Below are 26,851 nucleotides of genomic sequence, written 5' to 3'. Positions count from 1 at the left end.
TCCGTGGCGATTAGATCTGCTTGGTGGTCTGCATTCGTGTAGGTTGGTATGCTATTCTCTTCTTTAATATAGAGTGGAAATAAAGAGTGGGAAGTATACCGATGCTATTTTCTAGACATCTGCAAAACATTTGAGTGTCCACCATGGCCTGCTGTGGTAGAAAATGCGTAGATATGGCATCACAGCAGTGTTGCAAATAATTGGTTTTAATCGTATTTAGCTTACAGAAAACTATTCATTAACTTCATCGGACTGTACAAAATACAAAATATCGCGAATCGCAAGGATCAGTATTTGGTCCGATTCTGTTTTTAATCCACGTAAATGATTTGCGTGACTGCATCTTATTTGGCCAAATGCTGTCCTTTGCTGAGGACACCGTTCTTATTTACAACGAAGTTAACGTGAATGCATTTGAAGATCGCATTAATCAGGATGTGACGAAAACAAACAAACGGTTTCACAATAAAGGGCTCAAAGTAAATTTAGATAAAATAAATGTTCTCAACCAGCATCTCAACCAGGATACAAAGTACACTTTGTAATCTGGGAGTATCTAAAGATCGTCTTATTATTTTAGGGGTAAATGCAGAAGGCGACTTTAAACTCAAGCCTTTGTTAGTTTATCGTGCGCAAAATCCACGATCTAACATTATTGAAGAAATCATCATAATTGCAAAAGAACTTGGATTTAATCATTAAATCCAAGTTCATTAAATTCTAATGAACTGGATAATGAAGATAGGAGAAACTTGCTCGATTCCCATTCAACTAGAAGAAGAGCGTGCATTTGAAGAAGCAGATAAGGAGTGCGAACAAGAAGAGAATATTACGACTAAAAAGCTAACTGCAAAAGAACTTGAGCTAGTTTTCAATCACATTGAAATGTTAAGCAAATTTTGTTCGATGCTGATCCTGATATGGAACGAAGCTTCGAAGTCCGCCGAAAGTTTGATAAAGCGATCGCCAGCTATCGCAAATTGCATGAAAAGATGAAAAAGCCGAGCACGATTCAAATTATTTATTTATTTATTTATTTTTGTAAAAAAGTAGCTCAAACAAATGTTTAGACATTAAATAAAAATTTAAGTAACTGATTTTTATTTAACTTTGATAATTTTATCCTCTAATATAGCTTATACTGATTTTGTTTCAAATTTATGCTACCTGATGGATGAATTATAATTATTCCTATTGTTTATCGCATTCGCATAACGCGATTTCGCTTAGCGCGCATTAATCGATGGATTAATTAATCGCGTTAAGCGAGGTTTTCCTGTAATCATTTTAATCATTCAATTGCAAAGTGACATTATTTCCATAAAATGAGATCTCCGCTTGCATATAGTATGTAGTACTCAGTTACTGTTTTCGTTTCGTTTCCATCCTGTTGTTTGTGTCCGATCTGTGTGATATACTTCCGGTCCAGAGCTAAATTTAATTCCATTTTGAATTCACAAATAGTGGTGAGTACATCCGGTGCTCGAACGGATAATCCACTGTTTACTGCGCAGTTTTAATGCGTGTGAAATGTGTGTATTTGAATGTCTTACAGAGACATTGAAGAAAGAAATTAAGTGTTGAAGCATGTGTTAAGAGGGTCGTCCAACTGAGGTAGAATATGACGCCGTTATTGATGGTAGCATTAAGTCTAATGGTGACACAGGTTACTTGTAAGTAATATTTGATTACGTGAAACCTTTATAATTATTTGATAAGATTAACAACAAAAGCTAAAATACAACGTTTATCAACCATTAATTTAATCATCTGTAGAAAACATAAAATTGATAAAGAGCGGTCACTTCTGGCTTAAATTTACTATTGATGATGAAATTGATATTTTAAACAAGTATTGATATTTTAAACAAGTATTGATGAAATAAATTGCAAAGAGCAGAAAATGGAAGAAATGTTTATATGAAAACAAATATTTATCACATTTATATTACTGATATTTTTATCCTTTGCTTTTGTATTTGAATAATTGTGTTTGTGATCTTTCTTGTGTGACGAATTAGGAGAACCCCATTTATAAACACAGCAATAATCTGAAAGCGTGTCTCAGTCTCCTTGAAACAGACTGAGACATGAATTTTGAACACATTTGTGCTCACTATCATCAGTTATATCTCTAAAGAAAGAGGCCCGAATTCTAAATAGCCAAAGGTGCTTGAACCTCCTATGTACTTAAATGACCGCGAAATTCTAGAACCCTCAATCCTTTAGGATGAGAAGGATGTTCTTATTTTTCAAGGCGTACAATTTCAACTACAACACTGAAATAATCAACAAGATTTTTCAGAGAAAAAGAGACGACTACATTTTAGAACCACATCTAAGTCGCTTCCGTTTGTGATTTACTTTGAACTGTTTTTCTGTAATTCGTTTCGCAAAGTCTCGTTTCGGAAATTACCCTTTTGATTGAGGCATACAAAAGATCAGAAAGTGAAATCGCTGGAAATTCCCAGAAAATATACTTAAAATGTTTGAATAAATATCTTTCTTAAGATCCTGCTTGGCTCAGCAAGTCGCTTCAGTAACCAGCAAGTCTTTGTTGCACTGTCAACGATCCCTTTCGTGCGAAAGCGTCACCTCTAGGATGCGATGGTATATACAATACGATGGTGAGTTAACTGGCAGGGTTTACCTTCCGGTAACTCCAGTTTTCTTCCCGGAAAAGAGGAAAATCAGCCAGAAGAACCGAAGGAAGTAACAGGCTTCATCAGCTTAGATTCTTCTTCGTCCATAGTTTCACTGCAACAAAGGGTGATTGTTCTGTTTTGTAGTTTAAAACAAATATTAAAATCCTAAAATGAATAACCTTAGTTGCTGATCACCACACTTCGGGATTGGGTCTTCCTCTTCTTTTTTCTTCATCTTAACGACGTTCTGCCCGGAAAGTATTTCGAACAGCAGTCAATCCTTGAATAATGCTGTTTGCTGAAGTTCGAGTCAGTTCATTGACGTCCTCAAAATCCTTTTCCAGTAGTCCGGTTTGTTTTAATAGTTCTAAATTATTGACGAATTCATGGCTTAGTGAGAAAAAAGTTTCGACCTTTAAACATGAATTTTCGAGTGTGCGTTTGATTAATATCGAAGGCAACTATAACAAAATAACTATTACTGTTAGACTGTTAGTTCGATTAGCGTGATTGTAGTGTGAGTGGATTTTTAGCTGTGGCTATACAGATTATATATGTATATTCCTTCCTGCCATCCTTATATAGGCTAGATCTCTTCACACTTTATTGAATGCTAATGGTGTTATTTTGTGATATTAGTACCTTCATTTTTAATATGATGCTTCCACTGACGCCATCTTTCACCTCCGTATTTTTTCTCAGAATCAATTGTGATCTCCAGCCTTTGATCACCTGATTCATTTCTAACCGAACTCTACCTTGTATACAGTTCATTTAAAGTGTTTTTGATTCCTCTGTTATTACATCGAAATTCTTCAGGCTTACATATAAATTCATCAGTTGGTTTGTTCTGTTGCGCATTCGTAAACTTAAATGGCTTTCCTGAGTTATCAAATAAAATTTGAGAATAATCAGAAATTGTAGTTTATATAATTTATTTTATTATTATTCATCACTGATTCCTTTTACAGCCTTTTCGTCTATTTTTGAGTTTCTTCAATATCTCCAAGAACATTTGCAACGCGCAGAATATTTGTCTTTTGTCTCTTTGTCAAAGTCCTCCCATGACTTTTGTTTACTTTTAGAAACCTTCGTAGCCCAGTCGGAACAGACACAGCCCTTTGGTGGGTTCGATTCCCGTCTATGGGGTGATCACCCTGATCGGATGTTTTCAGCTAAAGGTGAATTAGCCGGTTTCATACGTACGGAGGGGGAAGGTTTTTTTATCCCTCAAAACACACACACACACACACACACACACACACACACACACACACACAGTTTACAGACATTGAACGCTTCGGGGAATGATAGTAACATGCAATGACCCCTGGCTCAGAACTGGTAACTCATGACGAATACTTCAACTCGGATCCAAATGCCAATATTGGTATTGGTGTCCCGAACACTCCCATACGCTAAATACGCTAATTAATAGATTGCTTCGCTTTCTTGCATTTTTCTATCTATCAAAATAAGCATACATTGCGATTTACCTCTTGGAATATCGGAACTTTCCACGTAATTTCTTCTTCTCTATGACTGCCTTTTAACAACTTGAAACCTTTGTGGCGGTCTAACTTATCGATCCATTTATACAAAATTACCACATTTTTTCAATGAGTTGATGTTTAACTTCAATAGTTGACTTGCATCATTAGCCTTCCTTGACACAAACAATCTACACTCCTCTTATCCGTTGAAAAAAATAATAAATAAAATTAAATTCTATTCAAGATATGACAATTTCCTCCTGTGCAGCTGCTAATCCACTCTTACAAACTTGAAGTTTCTGAGTTGTCTGCGTTTTCTACGATTATTTCGTTGGATGCATACCGGTTAACGTAACTTCAGTTGATAAGCCCTTATAAGTGTTCTTCGAGTCACATCGAATCCGAGGTTTTGTATGGCATTATTTCCATTTCCTGTTAGCTTCGCCTCTCTAACTTTGATGGTGTCCGTCGTCAATTCTGTTGATTTTGTTTAAATATTTTTAATACCAGTAGACATAAAGACGTTTATTTGTAAAAAAAAGACTAACTAACCAATGAAGAAGCACGAAGATCATTTTGAATAAAAGTGACGGATGAGTAATATTCAGCTTAGAGTGAGAGTTACAGCAGCTCGAACGCACTGTCTTGTTTCTTGATTAATCAAACTAAGAAGTGATTTTCTAAGTAGTCTGAGAAGAAAGCATTTTTCCATTTTTATTTTCATAAAAAACGAAACAGAAGGAAGGTCATTTATAAGGACTTTTCAACAACGGAAAAGAGGAAACTATTAATAGTTTCATTCGGAACTGACAGAGTTTTATGAAATTCATTCAGGATTTTTAGATTTTCCTCCTCCGAAATAGGCAGATCTAACATGCCCTCGCCAGGTACAGCCGGCTGAGATAAAGACCTCTTACCACTGCGAGGATGCCCCATGGTAGAGGGAACATTTTAATGACAATACACTAAATGGAAGATCAGCTGCAAACATTGTTCAGAATTTTGATTTTCTTTTGTTGATTTCAGGTTGCACGGAAGACCAATTTCGCTGTTTCAATGGTAGATGCATCGATTCCCATAAGGTGTGCAATGGAGAAGATGACTGCGGAGACGGAAGTGATGAAAGAGGCTGCGGTAAGTATTTCCCACACGTTAATTTAATAAGTGAATAAACTTAGAGGGGGTTCAGGAAACCGTCATACTGACGGACATTTTCTACTCTAAGAAGAAACATAAGGAGCATCCCACGAAGAGCACACCTCCAAGTGAAGTCGTAAAGGCATACGATTATCAGGATTTAGGCATTTCGTATTTTAGATGAATGGATTGGAGAGGTGTTTGCCTTTTTAAAACGTTAATCTCACCAAAGGTAAACTGAAAAATCTCCCCCCCCCCCACCGGAACCTGGCTGCGTTTGCGGCCGCATATTCTATGACGAATATTGGTGGTTTCGGGGTGCACTACCATACCCTCAAGTTTGGGCCATGAATTCAGGGACACCCTGTATGGGCCAAAGATCACGAAGCCTAGAAATCCTAAAAAAAAGAACATATAGGAAATGTCAGCAACAACAAAACAGACATTTCAGAATCCTCAGTAATTGTATTGCCCCACCATTTCTCGATTTCGAACCATTCCATCGATTGGGACAACAGCTCCATGCCATACATTGAAGGACATTTCAGATGTAGAAACTTTAAAGAAGCTGCAGTGGTACTCTATACTCCGGACAGATTGTCTCCTGTCCCTCAAAAGACATTTCTTAAAGATTTATAAACTCACTATCTTTAGCAGAACTCAATTTCGCGAAAAACTATAAAACGCGATCTACTAACAATGATTAAGTCTCCACGATCTATGCTCTTAATGTCACGTGTCATTCCAATTGATTTTATTGATCATTTTTATTGATTTTAATGTCTTTACTGCATTCTTCTGTTGTAGCATTTAATGTTAATGTAACTATTCTCGTCCTGAAGAAGCCAGGCGACCAAAGCTGGCGAAACTATTAGACCATTATATACATATATTTATAAAGAATCATAGTCCAATAAAATCCAAAGACAATGTCTTATATTATGACAATTGTTATATGAGATTTAGGATCTTCGATAGCCAATGTCCTATTTCTAATTAACTCTTAGAGAGAAAGCTTAAGTGGGTAGAATATGTGCCTTCCATATGTTTGAGCTATTTTTAGACTAACATTATTGTTAAGATTAGGATGATTGATAAGAATCTCACAGGCCTCCTTAAATTTACGTTCATACCATGTTTTGGTGTGATGTAAACAACTGGTGCTTTTCCAGTCAATTCCATGTAAAGCGTTCAGACATGATCAGAAAGGCCAGCTGTACCATAGTTATTAGATTTTATGTGTCGTTCATGTTCGTTTCTTCTCAAAGAAATTGCGCGTTCTGTTTCCCTATATAGGGCAATTTTTTTTTTTTTTTTTAAGTTTGGCCCTTATACGAAAGGTTGCTGGTCAACCTATAATACGTTAGTACCGTATATGGGTAGTGGGTTGGGAAAGGAGAAACTTGTTTACATTTGATTTAAAAGCCTGTATGTTGTATTTTGTTGGAAATGCGTCATGGGGAACACTGTTCCACAGTACTGCAGTAGCAGGGATGGAGGAGGAGGAAAAGAAACTTGTTCTGCGGGTTTCAAGGTGTACTGTGAAAGGATGTTGGGCGGAAGCTGTACGTGTTTCAATGGGCTTAGTACAAAGTGGGGGAATTATTGATGCTGTTTCGGATGAACATTTTCCATGGAAATATTTATAGACTATACAAATCGAAGAGACCAAGCGTCTTTGTGAAAGTGAGGGGAGTGAGTTGGTGAATTTATCAATTTCTGGCGATCATTTATCAATCTAATTGCTCTCCTCTGTATTGAGTCAAGCATTTTAAGGGAGCTTTTAGGAGCTCCACTCCAAATCTGAGAGCAGTATTCGATAGCTGAGCGGATTTGTGATTTGTATAATGCTAACAGCTGTTTAGAGGTGAAGTAGCATCTTGAGCGAAAGAGAAAACCTAGTTTTTGGAAGCTGAGGATGCAATGGTTGTGATTTGTTTATGCCAGGAGAAGCTGTGTGTCAGGGTAATTCTGAGAAGAGAGAGAGAGATCTCATCTTGTCTGGGAATTAGAGTGTTATCAAAAACAATGTTGGGGGAAAATGGTTCTTTTTTGTGCGACATAAGACAGATTTGGGTTTTAATAGCGCTGAAGTTGACGAGGTTATCTGAACTCCATTGGAGGATGGCTTGGATGTAGAATTAAGGGCAGTGGTGTTGATGTTCTGTGAGTTGAAGTGAATTGTGTAGAGTAGGGTTTGTCAAATGAGAGGAAGGAGTGTAATGTGCTGTCGTCTGCAAAACGGTGTATTGTGTTAGAGGTCAACTGAAGTAAGTCATTCATATATAGAAGGAACACGGTCGGTGAGAGAACTGAACCTTGTGGGACCCCGGCATTAGTTGGATGGTGAGAGGATAGGGAGCCGTCTACCATCACACATAGTGCGCGTCAAGACAGAAACCTGACAATCCATCTGTAGAAGTCCTGAGACAGTCCAAACGATGGGAGTTTGCTTAGTAAGCCTATGTTTCAGACTCGGTCAAGGCTTTGGAGATATCAAGTGCAACTACTTGGGATTCGCCGAATTTCTCCGTTGCATTTGTCCAGTGATGGATGATGTATGAGAGTAGCTCTCCTGAGTATCGGCTTCGATGGAATCCATACTGGTGGTCGCTTAATAGTTGGTCACTTTGAAGGTAGAGTAGGGGTTGAGAGTTGATGGTTTTCTCCATCAATTTAGATAGGACTGAAGTGAGTGAGTGAGATAGGGCATTAGTTAGATGGCAGTGATTTGTCACGATTTTTAGGAATGGGTTGAATATGGGCCAGTTTCCAGGCTTTGGGATATATGCCAGTGGAGTAAGAGAGTGTGTACAGACAGCATAGGATTGTTGTCAGTTCTGTTGCACAGACTTTCAGAACAATTGGAGGAATGCCATCCATCAGAGCCAGGAGACTTTTCTGGAGGATATTTGCCATTGTCAGTTATGTGTGCATTGGAGGCAAAGTGTGAGACCAGGAGGGTAGCTTTTTCTGTGGGTGATGTTGCAATTGAGCCATCTGGGTATGGTAGAGGTGGGAGTAGTGTAGGGCAAAAATTACGACCAATTGCCTTGGCAAGAGACCAAAAGGCATTATTGCCATTTGGACAGGCTGCAAGCTTCCTATTTTTGGCCTGTTCAAATTCTGTCTTAGAAGCAATGATAATTTTCTTGCATCTCTTTCGGGCTTCAGTATAGGCATTGAATTAGGATGGGGTTCTTGATATGAGCCAATTGTTGTACTCGTATGCCTGATTTTTCATTTATACAGCCTTTGCATATCTTTTGCAGAACCGGGTATAGATAGCGGATCGCAGTTCAGAAAAGTGTGGGGAATATATGTTTTCATGCCAGTGAGGATTACTTTGGTGATATCTTTCGTGCTTATGTTCGGACTGGAAGTCCGTAACAGTAATCTATCCATGGGAATGAAGCATAGTAGTCTCGAGATTGTCCCAGTTGGCACTGTTATAATGCAAAACAACTCTTGTGTGGGAGTGACTGTGTGAGCGTTTTTGCATAGGGGAGGAGATGGGTTGTGGTCAGAATTACCCTGGGGACTCACTACATTCACTAAATATTTGGAGGGGTCATTAGTAAGGAAGAGATCTAGGATATTTGGGAAGTGGTTCGGGTTCTCTGGTATTCTGGTTGGCTTTTGAGCAATCTGTGTAAGGTCATTAGTGATGGCAAATGTTTCAGTATCTCTGCCTGCAGGATCTGATTGACTGGAAGAGGGAAGCCAATTGGTGTTATGGACATTAAAATCACTCAGGAGGATGATTTCGCTGTTAGGAGATTGGGACTAAAGAAAAGCAACTTTTAGGGAGAGGAAATGAAAGAGATCAGAATGATTGGTGCTATGATGAGAGCGATAGAGATGGCAGATGAATTTGACTGAGTCGGGGAGGGATAGCTTTAGCCAAAGAAGGTCGAAGGTGGGAGATTCTAGGTTAGGCGATTCTAAATTACAGGTGCAAAGCATACGATATTCCAGGGTGGGCAGCGGAGGCAGTGGATCCGTGGATGAGTTGAGTAAGTGCTTTAAGTTTGCAGGAGATAACTTTTAATTCATCTTTAAACTTAAAGATGAATTAAAAGTTATAAACAGTACCTTCCTAAAAATAGTTACAGCCAAAATACTATCAACAAAATTCTGTACAACACCTCACTTACAAGCAAAAATAAACAAGATACTATAAAACGGTAACCATTCCATACATTAAAGGGATATCAGACAAAATAAACACAATGCTACAAAAATACAACCTTAAAGCCACCTTTAAACCTCCTGCAAAATTAAAGAAGTTGCTCAACTCATCCAAGGATCCACTCCCTCCGCTGGACCATCCTGGAGTATACAGCATTCATTGCACCTGTAATTTACCCTAAATGGGGGAAACAGAACTCACAATTCCTATCAGAAGAAAGGAACATAAACGATACATTAAATGTAATAAGTATAGTCAAGCTGGTCTTTCTGATCATGCCCCGAACACTTTTCATACAACTGACTGGAAAAGCACCAGTTGTTTACACCACACCGAAACATAGTATAAACGTAAAGTTATGGAGGCCTGTGAAATTCTTATCAACCACCCTAATCTTAACAATAATGATGGCCTTAAAATCCCAAGCATGTGGAAGGCACATATTCTACGCACTTAACCTTTCTCCCTAAGAGTTAATTGTAAACAGAACAATAGATAATCCAGGATCCAAAATCCAATATAACAATTGTCATGTTAAATGAGCATATCATTTTCGCCGTAACAAAACTGTCTATATGAAAGAATGTTTCTCTGATGTTGTCTTAAATAGAATATAGATAGAATAAGATTACACTGGGTTTTTATGGACCAATAAATTTAATGATAAATAATGCCAACAAGTTTCACCATCTGGGCTGTTTGGCTTCTTCAGGGTGTACAAAATAATAAAGATTTGATGTATTTAATTTTTTGTTCATTTATTATTGTAATTTTATTTCATTTCACTAGAGGTCAGGCCAGTAAAAAACCGTTGATCAAATCATTGTCTCCTCAGCATACTATGGGAAATGTAATTTCTCTGTATGTATGTATATATATATATATATATATATATATATATATATATATATATATATATATATATATATATACAGTATATATATATATGCATACTCCAGATTATGACTTTAATATGAAGGTCAAAATGTTGGGAAATTAAAATAATTATTTAAAACACGGTTGTAGAGTCCATAATTTGTGTAAAATGAATTTTATTTGAGTAGGAATAACTTTTGTTAACAAGATTAACAAAATAAATAAACAAAACAAAATAACTTGAAATCATTTGCTGTGCTACGGTAGACTTCATTCAACTATATAATCAATAGAGAATTTTACGGAAATGATTGGCGTTCAATGGAAGGCCTTTTTTCTCCTGAGTGATGCACAGCGGTACTATATCAACTGTGGTCTATTTCGCACTGGGGACACAAAAAAAGAACTATTTTCCGTCTTAACAGGAGGGACGTTTTCCCGCATTTGGCCTTTTCTGGAGACTTAGATTAATGTTTTTTTTTCCAACTGCAGCAAGCCTCTGAATAATAAGTTTATTTTTCATCAAGCCACATGGTCATCTTGAATATATAATTAAATTATTTGCTTAAACTGCCTTGTTACACTTCTTTAAAGAAACAGTGCGTGATTACTAAACGAGGATTCTGAATGTAATGAAGGGTTTCATTCCAGCAGAAAATATTTCAATACACAATCAGCCCATGTGTTTCGATTGGGAGAATGAGAAGAGCAGCTTGACTGGGAAAATGTTGTAAGGTTGCAATCGAAATAGACTAAGCAGGGAATGCAAGCTATCTAGTTGAGTACTGAGTAAGAAAAGATGATGAAAGTTGGGAGAGTGGCTACTCCGGCGTGCAGATATTAAATTTATGCTAATAATGGCTTTCTTTGGCATTGCTTCTGTCTTTTTTAAGGAAATATAAAAAAACCCGGAAGATTTTTAAGTTGTGGACATTAAAATCCCCAAGGAAAATTGCCCGACTGGTTTGGTAGTTTAACTAATTTTCTTCAGAGAGATGAGCCAAGCACTAAAGTCACAGAGGTCGTCATGAGCAAAAGAAAAAAAATGTGACTAACTGGGGTGAGCTCGAAATGTTTTGGGCTATAAAACTTCGAATAGGAGGATTCTAGGTTTGGTGTTTAATATCGGATTGTAAGACTGCTCAAGTGCTTCCTTACCAAGGAAAGACTACTCTGCAACATGGTGAACCTCTGTGTAAATATAGGTTGAAGTGTAGATGTAATTTATCAGGCTAAAATGGAAGCCATAATCAAAACAGAAGATAAACCTCATGCTGAAATTTCAGCGTCAATTTATTGGATTAAGCAAGAATAAAAAATATCATGGAATAATTTTAGCCATTAAACTAATTAATTCAGTGGCAATTTTTCTTCTGATTTCAAAATAAAAAAAAGAATATGTAGTCTTATTAAACCGCATTATGAAAATAAAAATCTTATAAAAATAATAAAATAATATATATATATATATATATATATATTTATTTATTTATTTTATATATGATTTAATTTTCTGTGTTTGTGCATGTGAATCAAGATGTTTCTTTGTGTGAACTGATGCCAAATTATTTGCTTCTCTTCTGCAGGTTGTGGAAGGAAGGATTACAATTGTTACAACGGACGTTGTATCCGTAGGAGCTACACATGCGACGGCAATGATGACTGTGGAGATGGAACTGACGAAATATTTTGCGGTAAGTATTAACCAATACTTGAACGAAACACCTTGAGATTAATTGTCCCAGTATTTTTCTTTATTCCTTTTTATACACAGGAAAGTATAAGAGCGCTCGTTAACCCGTACTGCGATATAAAATCTGCAAGACAAACGATTTGAAAACATCTTTTGAAAACATCCTTACACGAATTAAAAATTAATGAGCGCCGAATGAAACTTCGAAGCCGTTACGTGTCGTGAATACTTTAAGATATAGCGTGTGATTTTCGTAAATTCATTTCTTGATTTTCATATCCAACGTATGGAAATAAATTTAGTGAGACCAGATATTAAAAATAGTTTCTTATATTAATCTTTGAAAGATTATTAAAGGAAGCTTGGATGCAAAGACCATAAGATGGTTTACAGGAACTCATGGAGTCGTTCTTCGTATTGCTGTGACCTTTTATTTCGACCAAAGGGACATACTCAGCAAGCTACCATGTTTTGGTCTGAATTCCATCTTCATTAATTGGTCACCATCTTCTCTCCCGTCAAAGAATACACGTCAGAGTAAATGGTTTTTCCTAGTTTCTCCATTAACGCTCCATTATCCGATGACAGTGTTTTCCGCTGTTTGTTCTGTATCTAAATGGCCATCACTGACCTTAGATGTCATTCCTAGCTCTTTTATCACTGTGTTGATAAAATTCTATTTACAAGCGTTATTGGGCACCATGATTCGCGGCTTCAATCTCTTTCATAACTAGAGTTAATGTGAGCACTTGCTCTCATCCATCGTTTGCAGGAAAATCTTCTGAAATGCGGTTTTGTGTTCCTCTCACAATATCAATCTCTCTTTCTCTGCTTACTTTCAAAATTCTCACACCTACGAACATGATCAGAATTTTCTTCTTGGACTGACATAATGATGTGTGAGCAGAATGGGACACTATAAACCTCTCTTGGAATGGCTGATGCTATTCTGAGGAACCAATCCGATTAAGCAATAACTCCGCTTTCACATTTTCAGTTCAGTCAAACTCTGACAGACGTTGAGATATCTCCTTTATGGCTGCTTTACAGGTATTTGCTAATACCTCTAAACCCGCAGGAGTCAGAAGCATTGCTCTGCGTTCTTCAAACATTGCAAGAATATGAAGAGCCGGTAAGCATCTATTTACTGTTGCTTCTGACCTAATGACCTTCTTTTTGTCTTCTTTTCCATCTACTTTTCGCCTTTGGAGCCGTCTCCCTCCGGATATCTTTCCCAACAACGAAACGTGTCCCTCTTCTTGAAAGACAAATATGGATATCTCAGCATGAAAGCAAGAATTATGGGTGTAGGTGAAATATTGTTTCTTAATGCAAATGAATGAAATCTGACATTTGGGGTGGGACGAAGGAGAAAGTCAACTGACGTAACAAGAGCCGAAATCTTGTGGTTGTTATTAGATCATATATTTAGAATGTTAAATACTGCTTATACTGCTTTTCAACAAATGCATGCCCCTCCCAGAAATTTTTCTGTTCATTTTTGAAGCAGCAATGGCACTCGGAAAACTCTGGAAGTTTGTGGTATTTGCAAAATTACCGAAGATCGACTGAGGCAAACTGCAGTCGGTAGCAGAACAAACACAAATTAAAGCGAAACATCTACTATAGTAATGAATGGTGCAAATCACATTGGTGTGATTTGTACTACCGACGAAACAATTCTGTAGAACGTTGTGAGTCCGTGATTTGGGATTTCAAATTATACTATACCCAATTATACTTGGATCGGTGAGTATGAATGTGGCAGATGTTTCGTCGAACCCTTTATCATCTTTGGAAAGGGGAAATTTGATTTGTTTTCGCAGGTGGGTGATTTTTCTGGCTCCTCCATCTGGTGCAGACTGGAACTTTTAGCTGTGGCATCTGAAAACATAAACCCCAATGGATATGCAACCCTTTTGTATAAGGGAGTACTTCTTGAACTGAATGTGGCAATTTTATACACCAGATCTCTTTCAACATGAGAGTGTACCATGTTATACTGCAGACGGTGCTGAAATTCAGCTGGAGAACGATCCGGCAAAAAGATAGATTCATCCAATTCAACTGGTGGCTATTTTGAAGGAGGAATGGTCCAAAATACCCGAATTCATACTATCACTGATTTATGGGATGTATGCCAAGAGGTGTATAATTATATTTCCAGCCAAAGCAGGGCGATGCGCTATTCGGCTGTGTGCAATTCATGTTTTTCAGAATTATAATAAAACTATCCCTGTGCTTATTCCAGTATATTGTACTTCATAGTTTACTTTACTTTGAAATACGGCAAAGCTGTCATGTGTTTTGTTTAGTTTGCATTTATTTCTATAGGAAACTACTTGAATATGAGTCAGTTAGAAAAAAGTCGTATCAGAGCGGCCAGGTGGGTGATCAACCAACGGGTTGTAAACTGGGGGAAAGAGACCCCAAGAGCCATCGTTGCACTCTATCTCGGAAACAAAGACCAACTCTTTAAGGCTAGCATCTTTGAATTGGTGCGAAGGATTGCTGAAATCGAAGTTGCAGTAGCGTTGGCAAAGTAATTCTTTTGTTACTCTTATAGCGTTGAAATTAATATGAGTAATTATTAAAACCAAGGGTAATAAATATTCATTACGATTTGATCTTCCTTTTTTCTTCTTTTTTTTGAAATCGGGCGGTAAAGCACTGTTTCTTTTGAAACTTCAAAAGTGAGAGAGATTAAGCTTGAGAAAATACAAACTTCGGTAAGCATCTATTTTCTCAAGTTGCTTCAATATTTCGCTACTTAAAAGACGTCTCCAAACTTTAGCTAAGGTGCGAGTTTCATTCTTTTTTTTTTTTTTTTTGAGTCTAATGAGACCCTTCAATGACGAGGGTAGCATTGATAAAAGGAGAATATTTGAGACGCAGAATAGAGTACATCACTTCCCAGCCACTCTCGTTCAGAAGTCTGTGTTTCCGTAATCTAATTTTTGAAGTTTCACAGTCAAAGAGTGTTTTCTCATTTAACTATCGGACATTTATTATTATTCTTTCTCTTCGATATGCCTTTTACGCCCCTTTCTTCACAATAATTTATCAATTGCTTAATAAATTACAAAATTTCTAAATGAATAAGTGTTGATTAAATACTCAAAACTGGCACTCTGAGCACTCAGAGATTCCAGACACATCAATATTTCTTTTTTTTATATATTTTGTTATTTCATTTTTCCCTTGAAGTATGTTGCGTATGCAAGTCAAGTAACTTGTAATCCTCTGTGCCACTTGCTATTATGCAACATAGGAATTAGAAGGAAACCAAAGATTTCGATAACGTGAATTTGTTTTGAGCGATAATTTGAGCCATTTCTTCCCCCCCACCCCCATGCATTATGTAACGATACCGCTGATTCGCTCTTTTACGAAAAACAAAAAACAATGAGGAACACTTTAACTCAACAAGTGACTCTTAAATTTTCTTAAGCGATGTAAGTCGTCTGAAGACGCCGCTTGCGACTCTGCAGATGTCAAAAAGGTAATCTGACTTATTTCGAAAAAAAATGACATCACATTTGGCTAATGTCCAGATGAGAGATTCTACGAGCGTCCTGGTCCTAGAAGGGATTTTCAAATTAAACACTGTTTCTGAGAAGTCGTCGCGAAATGATGATCTTAGTTCTGAATTGAGAAACGCATAAAACACAACGAGTTTCAACCGCTAACAGTGCTACTATGCTGACACCTCGTGAGCAAGTTCAAACTTACATGCATGCTCGTGAAATGCTTTTAAGTTTTCAGAGTTGCACTTAATCGTGTTCATCTACAAATCTGTTAATGATGTAGTTTTATTTATTTTTTTATTTTATTAATATTTGCAACAGTAAATAAAGTGTTCGTGCGAAATACTAAATTTCAGTAACGAAATTAGCTGAAACAAGAAAGGAAGTGGCTGATTTTTTTTTATTTTCTTTTAAGGAATAAACGGTATATTAGGAAAACCAAAATAAAAATCGAAATTCTTGGAGGGATAATTCACCAGTAGGAACAGAAAACACAACAAAGAAATGTAAACAAATTTCTAGTCTCCTGGTTATTTTTAGCTAATTATTATTATTACTATTATTATTAAGATACACCTCCAGTAAGTCAGGGACTCATCGAGGGAGGCCACATACTAAACTCCAGCTATCACACATATTCTTGACGTTAACCGATCTTTCTCACACTGCTTGCACTCACAACGTCCAATGGCAATTCATTACAATCACGCACCACCCTCAGAGAAAAATCTAGCCCTCATCCCTTTTTCGAGGCATTCGTTCTCAGCTAACGAGGATGCCCTCTTGTCCTTTCCCCACCCTCCATAAATTGAAAATTAAAATTTCATCAATTGAAATCCTGTATGACCCTTTCAGAAGTTTATAAGTCTCAATCATATCACCCCTCTTTCTCCTGTTTGTTACTATCTGCAGCTTACAAATTCTCAATCTGTCTTCATAATCGGGTATTCCACAATCCTGATATCATTTTTAACACTCGCCTTTGCACTCTCTCCAGTATATCAGAATCACAACAGAGACCAGACCTGCGCAAAATAGTCTAATTGGGGTCTTATTAAGGCCTTGTAAAGAGGCAAAATGGCATCCTTATCTTTACATGTGAAAGCTCGTTTCACCATTCATTGCAATTATCTTTTGAGTTGTGTTTGCAATATTTGCTACATGGCTCCTGAATATCAACTTCCTACTACCAACTCTTGAAGATCCCTAGCCTGATCAGTTTTTCTAGTATAATCCCACCAATATAACACGATATTGGATATCTAATCACAACAAGTGCATAACATTTCCTTCACTGATATTGAACTGACATCCATTTTCCCGCGCCCACAATTCTAGCCTGTTCAAATCATTCTGCAAGTAATTGCATATAAATAGCATTCCTGAATACTCTACCCATCTTTGCATCATCAATAAATAGTTGTATGACGCCTATCAAATCCTTCCCGATATTATTAATGTACAGATTGTACATCACAATGACCAGTCCTTGGTTCACTGTTATTCAGTCTGTATATTAATGATATTGGGTAGATATGACAGGCGTCATACAGCTATTTGTCGCAGATATCAGAAAGAGATATACGGGTGATGTGAATCTGCATATTACCTTAAATCGTGCAGACCCCCCCATATACCACTTTTTGGTATTTCTCAGTCAACCATCCTCTTATCCACGCTAATATTTTATAATTCAAATCAATTTTCTCCAATTTATGCACGTCTTCCATGCTATACTCTGTCAAAATCTTAGCAAAATCCAAAATTATCAGGGTGTATCCGTTCCCCTTTTCTAGTTAAATGGTAACGTTGTTATAGAATGTGAGCAAGTTGCTAAAACATGACCTTCCCTAAGTAAACCCATGTTGATCATTGCAAAGTACGGATTCGATTTCTGAATGCGGGCCCTAACCAATTTTTCCGAAATTTTCACCACCATTCCTGAGATACGGATTGATCAATAATTGGGTCATTGGTCTTTTCACCACCCTCATGCAATGGCATTACTATATATTCTTTCCATTTGTGCAGAATCATCTCTGTTGTGTGACTCAAATTACACATGCTGGTAAATCGAATATCCAGTTCAGCTGAACACTCGTTTAGCATCGTGCTGATATCCTTTCAGTTCCTATTGCATATTTTCGTATTCAGTTTGTTCAAGAGCTCTAATGCCTCCTCTACATACACCTGAGTTTCTTCATTCAGTGAGAAGGTAGCAGTGAGCTCAATGACGCGTACACCAGGTTGATAGCTTTTAACAAAATGGGCACTCATTAGTTATAATACAATCTCTTCTGAATCCGTGACCCTCACACTATCTTCTGCATTCAGACGTGTTATTCTTTCATATTCTTTCTTTCTTTTACTTGCAGCATATCGATGGAATTCCTGTGAGTTCATTTTAGCACGCAGAGCCAGTTTCTTCAATCAGACTTTGCTTTCCGTACAACAGTAGTCACTATTCTAGCCTGTCGCTTATAATTTTCATAGCGAACATCATCCATATGCAAATTGCATTCCTTCCACATCATCCATTTCTTATGAATCTCCATTTGACTCCTACCTTATTTATTCTTCGAACTGTCAGGACACATTCTGATATTGCATCATTTAAGTAAAATTTTAAATGTTTCCCATGAACTGCGATATTCTTTCCATCCAGCAACCGATTCCATTTCACTGAACTCAGCATACTCCTCAGTTGGTCATAATTTCCTGCTTTGTAGTTCAGCATGTAACCTTTTATGAATCGAAAATTCATAAACCTTGTCACTTCTCAAGTGAGTACCGCATGATCACTTTCACCAAACGGAGGCAGAATAGGTACGCCTTTAATTAAACGCCCTCTGACACTATAATCAAATCTAATACTCTTTGCTCTCGAGTTCCTTCTGCCACATGTTGCTTGAGGAAGTTGCCCGCAAAAGCTCAATAAATGCATTTTTATTCTACTCATGAGATTCTATTGCTACCCAATCAATATTTGGATAATTATCATAATGGGAGATTTTAATTATAATTAAAGTCTCTCATTATGATTACTCTTTTCGTGCACATTTTTTCTATTTGGTGATGAAATTCATCACTAGCAACCGATCCACCAGGTCTATTTCGACACCCAACTATGTAATTGATCTTCATAGATTCCACCTCGCACCAGATGGCGCTTCAAACTCACTGCCACATGATATACTGTTAGTAGCAGCAGTGCTACAATCAAAGGTCTCAACTCAAACTGGATTCAAGTCATCCGATATCATCTACAGCACCCTCCCCTCCTTTCCTATCCTCTCTATCCTTCTAAAATATTGTGCTATTTGCACTCGACACCAGTTAGTATTTCTGCTCCTGACAGCGAAGTGTCACTAATGCCTACAACAAGAGGTTCCAATATATTAACGAAGGCAACAAACTCTGCCCCTCCTCTGTTTTTGTGATATTCGTAGCATTCTTGTACAGACATAATAATCTACCTGCATTTTCTTTTACGTATTCTTGTCTGCAGTCTGCCTAACACAACGTGACAACTTGCAGATCTGTATTCTTCTCTAATGTCTTATTACATTTAGAAATCTTTGCACACGTTTGATGGGTCCGAACAGGACGAACATAAAGTCGCAGTCGTTGTCTCCTCGTAATCACTTCGTAATAATGGCCATTCCCATCATTTGCATAGTTACATAACATTGTCGCTCTTACTCATATTCTCACCATTCCTAACAATTACAAGTTAGTTTTCCTGACTCTCTCTCTCTCTCTCTCTCTCTGTATTATATTATATTATCCCATACTGGCCAATGAATTAAAAACGTTTACTTAATATCACGTTCGACCTTCTTTAGTAGCTGCTAATACCAATCCTCTTCAATTCCTTCAGCATAGCTCCGGGATATGGGTCGGGAACAGAACCTCTGCAGCACACATAAGTTCTCTTTGTCCGTGCAATTTTCCCCACATGATGACGATCTCGTTCCACAGTTTCGCCTCTTAGACGAGAAATTTGTGTTATATTTCCTTTGCTTAAACACCTGGGATATTTCACCTTTTGAGAAACCAGTCAGCTCTGCTGTTTTCAAAATCGAAAGATCCTTTGGTTTTCCCATTGTGATCAGCAACATTCTTAAAAAGCTACGTAGAACAAGTGGTGAAGTAAGTGACCAAGTAAACGACACTGAGTAGGTGACGTTTACCAATATATGCATAAAGGTTTCTTATTCGGTGGCAGGTATGTGTATTACATTAGTGTGTTACATCGCTTGTTATCATTATTATGCTATGTTACTACTTCTTAGAGATAGAAAGAAAAGCGTTCTGTACATCCTCATGACCGTCGTTTTTTGAAGCATTGTCTGGAGTTGTAGATGATGGGATACCAACATTACTGATAGCTTCCCAAGTAACAGATGTGTCTTCTTCTCTTGAAAGGCCTCACTATGAAATTCACGTATTAAATCTCATCATTCGCCGAATGTTTTTATTAACAATATCTTTTGTCACTTCTCTTCCACTGTACGCATTATTTTTTTTTTATGTGTGAAACATTCCATGTCTCTTTTACTTGTAATGACGAATGAAATATTTTTGAAATTTTTAAATATTTTTGTCTTTCGAAAGCGTTTTGTTATATGTTGTGCCTTTACAGAAGACTAACAGAGACCTTAACCTCTGTCCGGCTGTCTTACTACATACGGGTCCTGTTAGCTACATGCCAAGATCCGCGTAATTTCCATGGCTTCGACTTGGTGGACAGACTGCAGACTTCTTCCTTGAGTGACATCAACATCTTCACCGCCCCTATGATAGTTCTGTCTCTTTGCATTGGAGGTGGAAATCCATCTCCCAATCAAACGGATCGTCTTCTGGAAGCGGTGAACTCCGAGAATCATCCTACCAAAACAGGTTCGTATTTCACCAAGTGGTTCATTAATGACGTTTGTAGGTTCTAATGATACTCGTGAGAAATTTCACTTGTCGGGTATGACTGGAGGAAAATATAAACTTGGGCTTTTGATATATAAGTGAAAGATAGGTTCAGAGATTGGATGCATAGTTGCTTAGTTATGAATTCATTAATCAACGAATTCATGAATTCATTGGTTATGAAGGTGACAGAGTTCTTTTATCATTACCTCGCTTTTTAAGACAATCCAAATGGTTGATTATAAGTTTCATGGTTCTATCAACTCAGTGTTCACTATTTAGTCTCGAAACCCCAAAATATTCTTCAAATGATAACATACCACACTTTTCTTTCTTTCTTTCTTCTTCTTCTTCGTTCCTACTTATTATTATAGATCTTTCTTTTGAAGACAAAATCAGAAGATATGGCGTTCCGGAACTATTTCGTGATTATTTTCCTTTCTAACTAAGTTTCCTATTAAATGCATTGGCAATTTATTTTTAAAGAGAGTTAATGAAGCATATTTGGAGAAAAACCCCTACTCCGACCATAACCAGGGACCGACATCTTTAATTAATTTGGTGATATCGAACATCCGCTGAGCCATTTATCGTCTGATCATCAGGTGACATACCAATACGAGTAACAGGAGAACTGCGAGTTGTATTTCCTGCGAGTGATCGCCTCCTCTTGGGGTAAATAACAAAGCCTATTTCACTTCAGATGCTCTGATCCTTTACGAAAAAATGCTCGTATCTGACTTTCGAACCAGACAAACGTATTTAAACGGATTAACATGAAATAGCGAGTCGATAAAGAAACAACTCCGAAGAACCTTCAGGGCAGTTTTTTTATTGGCTGGAGTAGAAGCGCGTTCCCTTTGTGTCGTTGGAAGCAATTGCAGTGCTAAAGTTCCTTAAAATTTTGACATGCGTAAGTCAAAAGTTTTAAGCCTATCAATAATCAATGACACCAACAGCATACTCTCTGGTCGAGGAAACTTCAAAATCAACTAATCGATGGTGCGAATACACAGACGCTTCGTAGGTCGCGTGTCTGATTAGTTCAGCATTCCAGTTGATGCTTCTGTGGTTGTATGCAAGCTTTTCTGTCCAAGAGGTAATGTCGTCATTTCCCTTACCTCCTTCAGCATTAAAGTAACAGACTCTTATTAACATAGGGCCGTGTGATCTCGTATGGAATGATTCCGCACCATTTTATTCGAATAACTCGTTTACTAAGCAACCGTCTAAACAAACAACATAAATACAAATGAAAGAAGAGCTATTGCGTCCAATGAAGGTAGATAATGAAAGAATATTCGGCATAAGAAAGGACACAGCGTTTGCAGAGTCGGACTTGCCTTAGCAACTGTTCAGGATTTACTGTGAACTTGTGACCTTCACATTGACCATGCCCATCAGTGGCGCACTCAGGATTTAATCTTGGAGGGGGGGGCCGAGCACTCAAGATTTAATCTTGGGGGGGGGAGAGTTGAGTAGACGATTTGAGAATACACACTACGCATTGCATACGAGCTAGACTGAGCATCTGCAGTGATCGCCAATACATGGTACCCGTGATCTCCTCTGGCCCGGCTCGTGCAAAAGAAGTAGCGCCCGGGCACTACTTCGTTCGCCTTGCGTTCACAGCGACCAGGATTCCCGAGCGCTACAGGGTATTCCCACCTTATGGGACCGCTGTTATGATGTTTTATATTATTTATATCTCTACTTATTTGTTATAATACGTTTATATTCTAATCGTTTAGACTAACTTCTATTGTTTTATATCTTTCTTTTATCCTACTGGTTGCGTCATTTATGTTGTGACCTTTCTTATCTTTGTTTGCTATTTCTTTAATTAATTAGTTATTTACCTTTTATCTACCCTTTCTTAACTATTCCTGTGTTCTATCTTTCTAAAATTCAAAACTCGTCTAACACTACACCTTACATATCACTTATAATTTAAACTCTACAATCAAATATTCTCTCCTTCAGTGCTTTGCAGTCCTATTGGCCTCTCTATGTCCGAAACAAACAATCTATGATGGTTCACCCTATAAGTATTAACACATTTATTTTTATGCTGCGCCAGCTAATACTTAGGTAGAAAGGATTCTTGTTCAGGGTGACCCCTTTAGAGAGCTTATGATTATTTGATCAAGCATAAATTTATCTCTCCCCCCGCTTGTCCTTTTCTTTCTTACAGTCGCGGCTTACTTATTGCATTAGTATTTATGGGTTTATCCCGCTTGGTTCGTTGTTATTTTTATGAGCGGTAGTTTTGAATTCATATAATATAGGCAGATCAGGCAAGTACATGAATGAAACAATTAATTAGCTTTAAGGTGATACACTATAATACATTTCAAAACAGGATAATATGGTTGCACTCAACTCAGATCAAAAGCTCTAATTAACTTGTACTTATCACACATACTAAATCTTAATAACCTTAAATACAATCATAAAATACAATTCATAGATTATCATTAAACCATTCGGATACACGTGGCTATCAGTGAACACATCAGCACAATTACACTTTTAGTTTAACATAATCTTGTATCTATTCGGCCTCTTGGGCAAACAATTCTTAACACTGTCTCGGGCATGTATCTAGTTGTAGGCTACTCTTACAGTTCTTTAAGTTCAGTCCAATTTAAACGTTCACACAGGAAATTCACTCTCTTCTTACAACTGGAATCAGCATTTCAAAAGTCTACATTACCATTTCTGTCCTTGAATTCCTAAAACTTGTTCCTGCCTTGTCTAATCATCAAGGCCTTCAAATGTAGTCGCTTTGGAGGACATCTTCCGTAGATCTGTGCGAGTTGAATCTCCGAGGGGAACGTGGGAGTTGGCATGGTAACGTCGCCGTGAATAGACGGCTCAATTTAGTCCCTCCATCGTACGACAACATCACAGCTATCCTAGAATACGGACATAGCTTGGCACAATACGAACGCTACGACGGACGAACTAAGTGCCTTCCGCGACTGGCCAGGGACTTCCCTCCTACGACGAGCAGGACCACTCCGAGAGATCAGGAATCCAAGAAGAAAAAGGATCTCGAATCTTCATGCAAGGCCTTTTTGTTTCATTCTCTCCTCTCGTTAAATCTCGATATTTGCGATACGCGCCAACTTGGTCACGTGTGTCCACGTCATTCTCATTAGCTCCCTCTATTATTTTCTCACACATGTGTCTGCATCCTATTCTTGGAAGACGCTTAGGCTTCCCTTTCTAATACTTTCATAATATAGGATGGTAAAAGTGACACTTGAACCCTGACTCACAGGCTTTACTATTTCAGTGCAAAAGGCTGGTTTTTTCAAATAGATTTAGCCAGCTTACATGGATTTCTATTATCAGGCCCACACTTAATACAGATTATATTTAAACACTTTATACAATTTTATACAATTCCTTAAACTTTATGTTGACTCGTATTAACAAGCAACTTATTTTTTTATTGCCAACGTTCCATGTTCTCTGCCTGAGTAGAATTAATGGTGTGACCTGAATATTTTAATATAAACCTTTTTAATGCTTATTCAGGACACAACACCGCTAATTCATAAGTAGCATAGAAATAGAAGACACGACACAACATAAATTAAAAAAAAAAAAAAAGAAATATTTTAATTAGGAAAAGGTCTTCGGAAATTTTTCTAGTTTTTTTTTTCCTCTTTTTCTTTTGGAGGGGCCAGGGCCCCTTTGCTCCCTCCCTGGGTGCGCCAATGTTGCCAATTACAGTCTGGAATCTGAACGTGAACAACGAGCAGATATAAATGCACGAGTGGTTCAAGAGTGGTCTAGTTTGAATAGATAAAGACGAATAACTTTTTATTGAAGAAAATTAATTCCTCAGACTTGACTCTTTGTGTTAAGGCAGTTGACCAATGAAAAGAAAAATTAGAAGAATCGAAGAGCTTCCCAAATCTAAAATCATCTCGTTGTTAAAGAATTAAGAGAATTTAGATGCGAACCGAATCTTAGCACTCGTTTGTGCAAATTAGAATTTTCATGTTACTACTTTATGGCTTGTGCGATGCAGACAATCCAAAGATTTCTTTATTTCTGTACGCAGACATCACACAACACTGTTTCATTGCATCTGTGAAGAGCAATGAAGTCAATTCATTCTCATGCGTTGAGGTGATGTTGCAATCCAGAAAACGAAGCAGTCGGAATGGAGTATGATATATTTGCGATGCTGTTATCGTCTTTAGTTATTAAAAAGAACACAGCATATATGGAGCTCGCCCTTCTAGTGACCAAACTAATGACCAAAGCATGTTGTTGAAATCGAAATCACACAAGCGCCACATAAGACTTGAAAAACGAACAGCGATGTTCGCTGTTCAAGTACTGCAGTGTACTTCCTAGTTACAGCGTGGCTCAGTTCAAGTTCGTTTTGTTGCTTATTTTGAGTCGCGTTTTATGTTTTGCATTATTTTGAAAGACGGAATATGAGTTTGTGCAATATAAAGATTCTTGCTATTCACTTACCTCATATACACTGCTTCTCTCTCTGTGTCTCTCTGCTTTCTTCACTTTCGTTCTCTGCACCTTTGATATTTTTGTTTGTTTGTTTGTTTTAGTCGTGGTTTGAATTGATGTCTCAGATGATTCTTCGTTGAAGGTTCCTGTAACTATGCAGAATATTCTTTATGAAAAAAAAATAAATAAACAAAGAAAGAAACATTTGAAATTCAAAGCAAATAAAGTGCTTTTTTGACATGATTCTTTCTCTAACTGTTTTTCTTTCTTTCTTTCTTTCTTCTTTTAGACATGAAAATCATGGCATTAATGGCGTTGGCTTGCATTGCCGATAGAGAAGCGAATATCTCAGGCAACCACAGTTTTCGAGAAGTGATCCGCAATGCCCTCCCTTACATTAAGAGTCTGCAGCTCTCCGATGGGAGCTTCGGCAACGTGTACACCACGGCTCTGGCAGTGCAGGTAAGTACACGACCGGATGGTTAAAATTTCAGAAAGTCTTCCATTCCTTTCTTCTATCCTACACGTATTTTGTGACTTGAGTGTTAATTTTTATTTAAGCCTGAATTAATTATAGTCAGTCAATAAAATTTAGTGTTTATTCCTTCCCAGTGAATCTGTTGTAAAAGAAGATTTTTAAGAACATTTCCGTTACATTACAAGGTAAGGGAGTACAAAGAGAACGATCACAATTCCAAAGGAACTACTAGAAGATATCCCGTTTTCCTTTTCCTTCTAAAAAGGACTCAGAAAAGAGCCTCTCAAGTGATTCAATAGCAAAGATGCGTTGGATGAAACATGATGGCGATGCCACTTAATTTTCATGCACAAAATCGAATTCTTCTTCAAAAAATCACAGAAAAATATTTCAATAGAAGAGAAATGTCTTCGATCCATATCGCATGTGCATATTAACATCAGAAATCTGCACGTGTTAATTAATGCTGCATAACAGTGCAGTTGATTGCGCAAGATAATTGACGAGAATGAAGGTTTATTCGACGAGAGTTAATCTTGATATCAGCAAGCCAATCTGTCGTATTAATTAAATAATTTCAGGTTTTCTGATTTTAATCTTGATGAACTACTGGAAACTTAGAAATTTACAATTGATACCAGCAAGCGAAACCTCATATTGGGTATATCCACCTTTGACTTTGATCACCTCTTTCACCCTTTGAGGAAGGCTTTCCATCAATGTGTGGCAGACATCAAGTGGAATTTGTCTACATTACTCCATCAAAGGCACTGAGTTCAGCGACAAATCGAGGAAGTACGGCTCTGGACCACAACCGCCGCTCCAAATCGCCTCACAGTATTCGATGGAGTTGAGGTCAGGACTCTGCGCAGTCCAGGGCAATCGTTTAACACCCATCTCTTCATACCATTCCATAACAGCTGCAGCTTTGTAGCATGGGGCATTGTCGTGTTTTGATACAAGGGTGCGCTCCATAAAAATTCCATAGTATAAGCAGCATCTCATTATCCAGAATATGAAGGTACTTATTTATTTATTTATGCTTATGGCTACACGAAACTGGTAAGTGAAGAATACAATCACAATTTCCAGCAACGAATGATGAAAATCTTAACATATAAAATTTCACTACATAAAAGGCACAACCGCTTTCTAAGTCTTTCCTTTCTTTTTTATTTAAATAAAGCAAAATTAACTTGTCATAATCAGGCCAGGGACAATTATTGTCCTACTGTAACAGGTGTGATAGGAATGCATGCTCTCACAACACTTCACAACATAAATGTAGCTGTATCCTAGGTTTAATTAGAGCAGTTGTGTCTTGTGTGAGAAAACGTGATCCATTGGGGGGGGGGGTCCATTTCACATTAAATCATCTTCTAACATGAGGAGGAGT

General features: G+C 37.4%; 1 protein-coding gene across 1 annotated transcript; it reads left to right on the top strand.

The window, feature by feature from the left end:
• The first annotated feature begins 1,598 nt into the window (after nt 1-1,598).
• LOC150102093 (uncharacterized protein CG3556-like) lies at nt 1,599-25,653 on the top strand. The gene is made up of 6 exons (XM_090401012.1): nt 1,599-1,673; nt 5,165-5,272; nt 11,930-12,037; nt 14,371-14,578; nt 20,209-20,465; nt 25,267-25,653. The coding sequence occupies exons 1-6, from the start codon at nt 1,622-1,624 to the stop codon at nt 25,461-25,463; spliced, it is 930 nt and encodes a 309-aa protein (XP_090257138.1). The 5' UTR covers nt 1,599-1,621; the 3' UTR covers nt 25,464-25,653.
• Nucleotides 25,654-26,851: the final 1,198 nt, after the last annotated feature.

Source organism: Typopeltis vanoorti, chromosome 11 (assembly GCF_054136105.1).
Source record: "Typopeltis vanoorti isolate ZY-2024b chromosome 11, IOZ_Tvanoo_1.0, whole genome shotgun sequence".
NCBI lineage: Eukaryota > Metazoa > Arthropoda > Arachnida > Uropygi > Thelyphonidae > Typopeltis > Typopeltis vanoorti.
The sequence above is the reverse complement of the archived record's forward strand: the minus strand, read 5'-3'. Positions and strand labels throughout refer to the sequence as shown.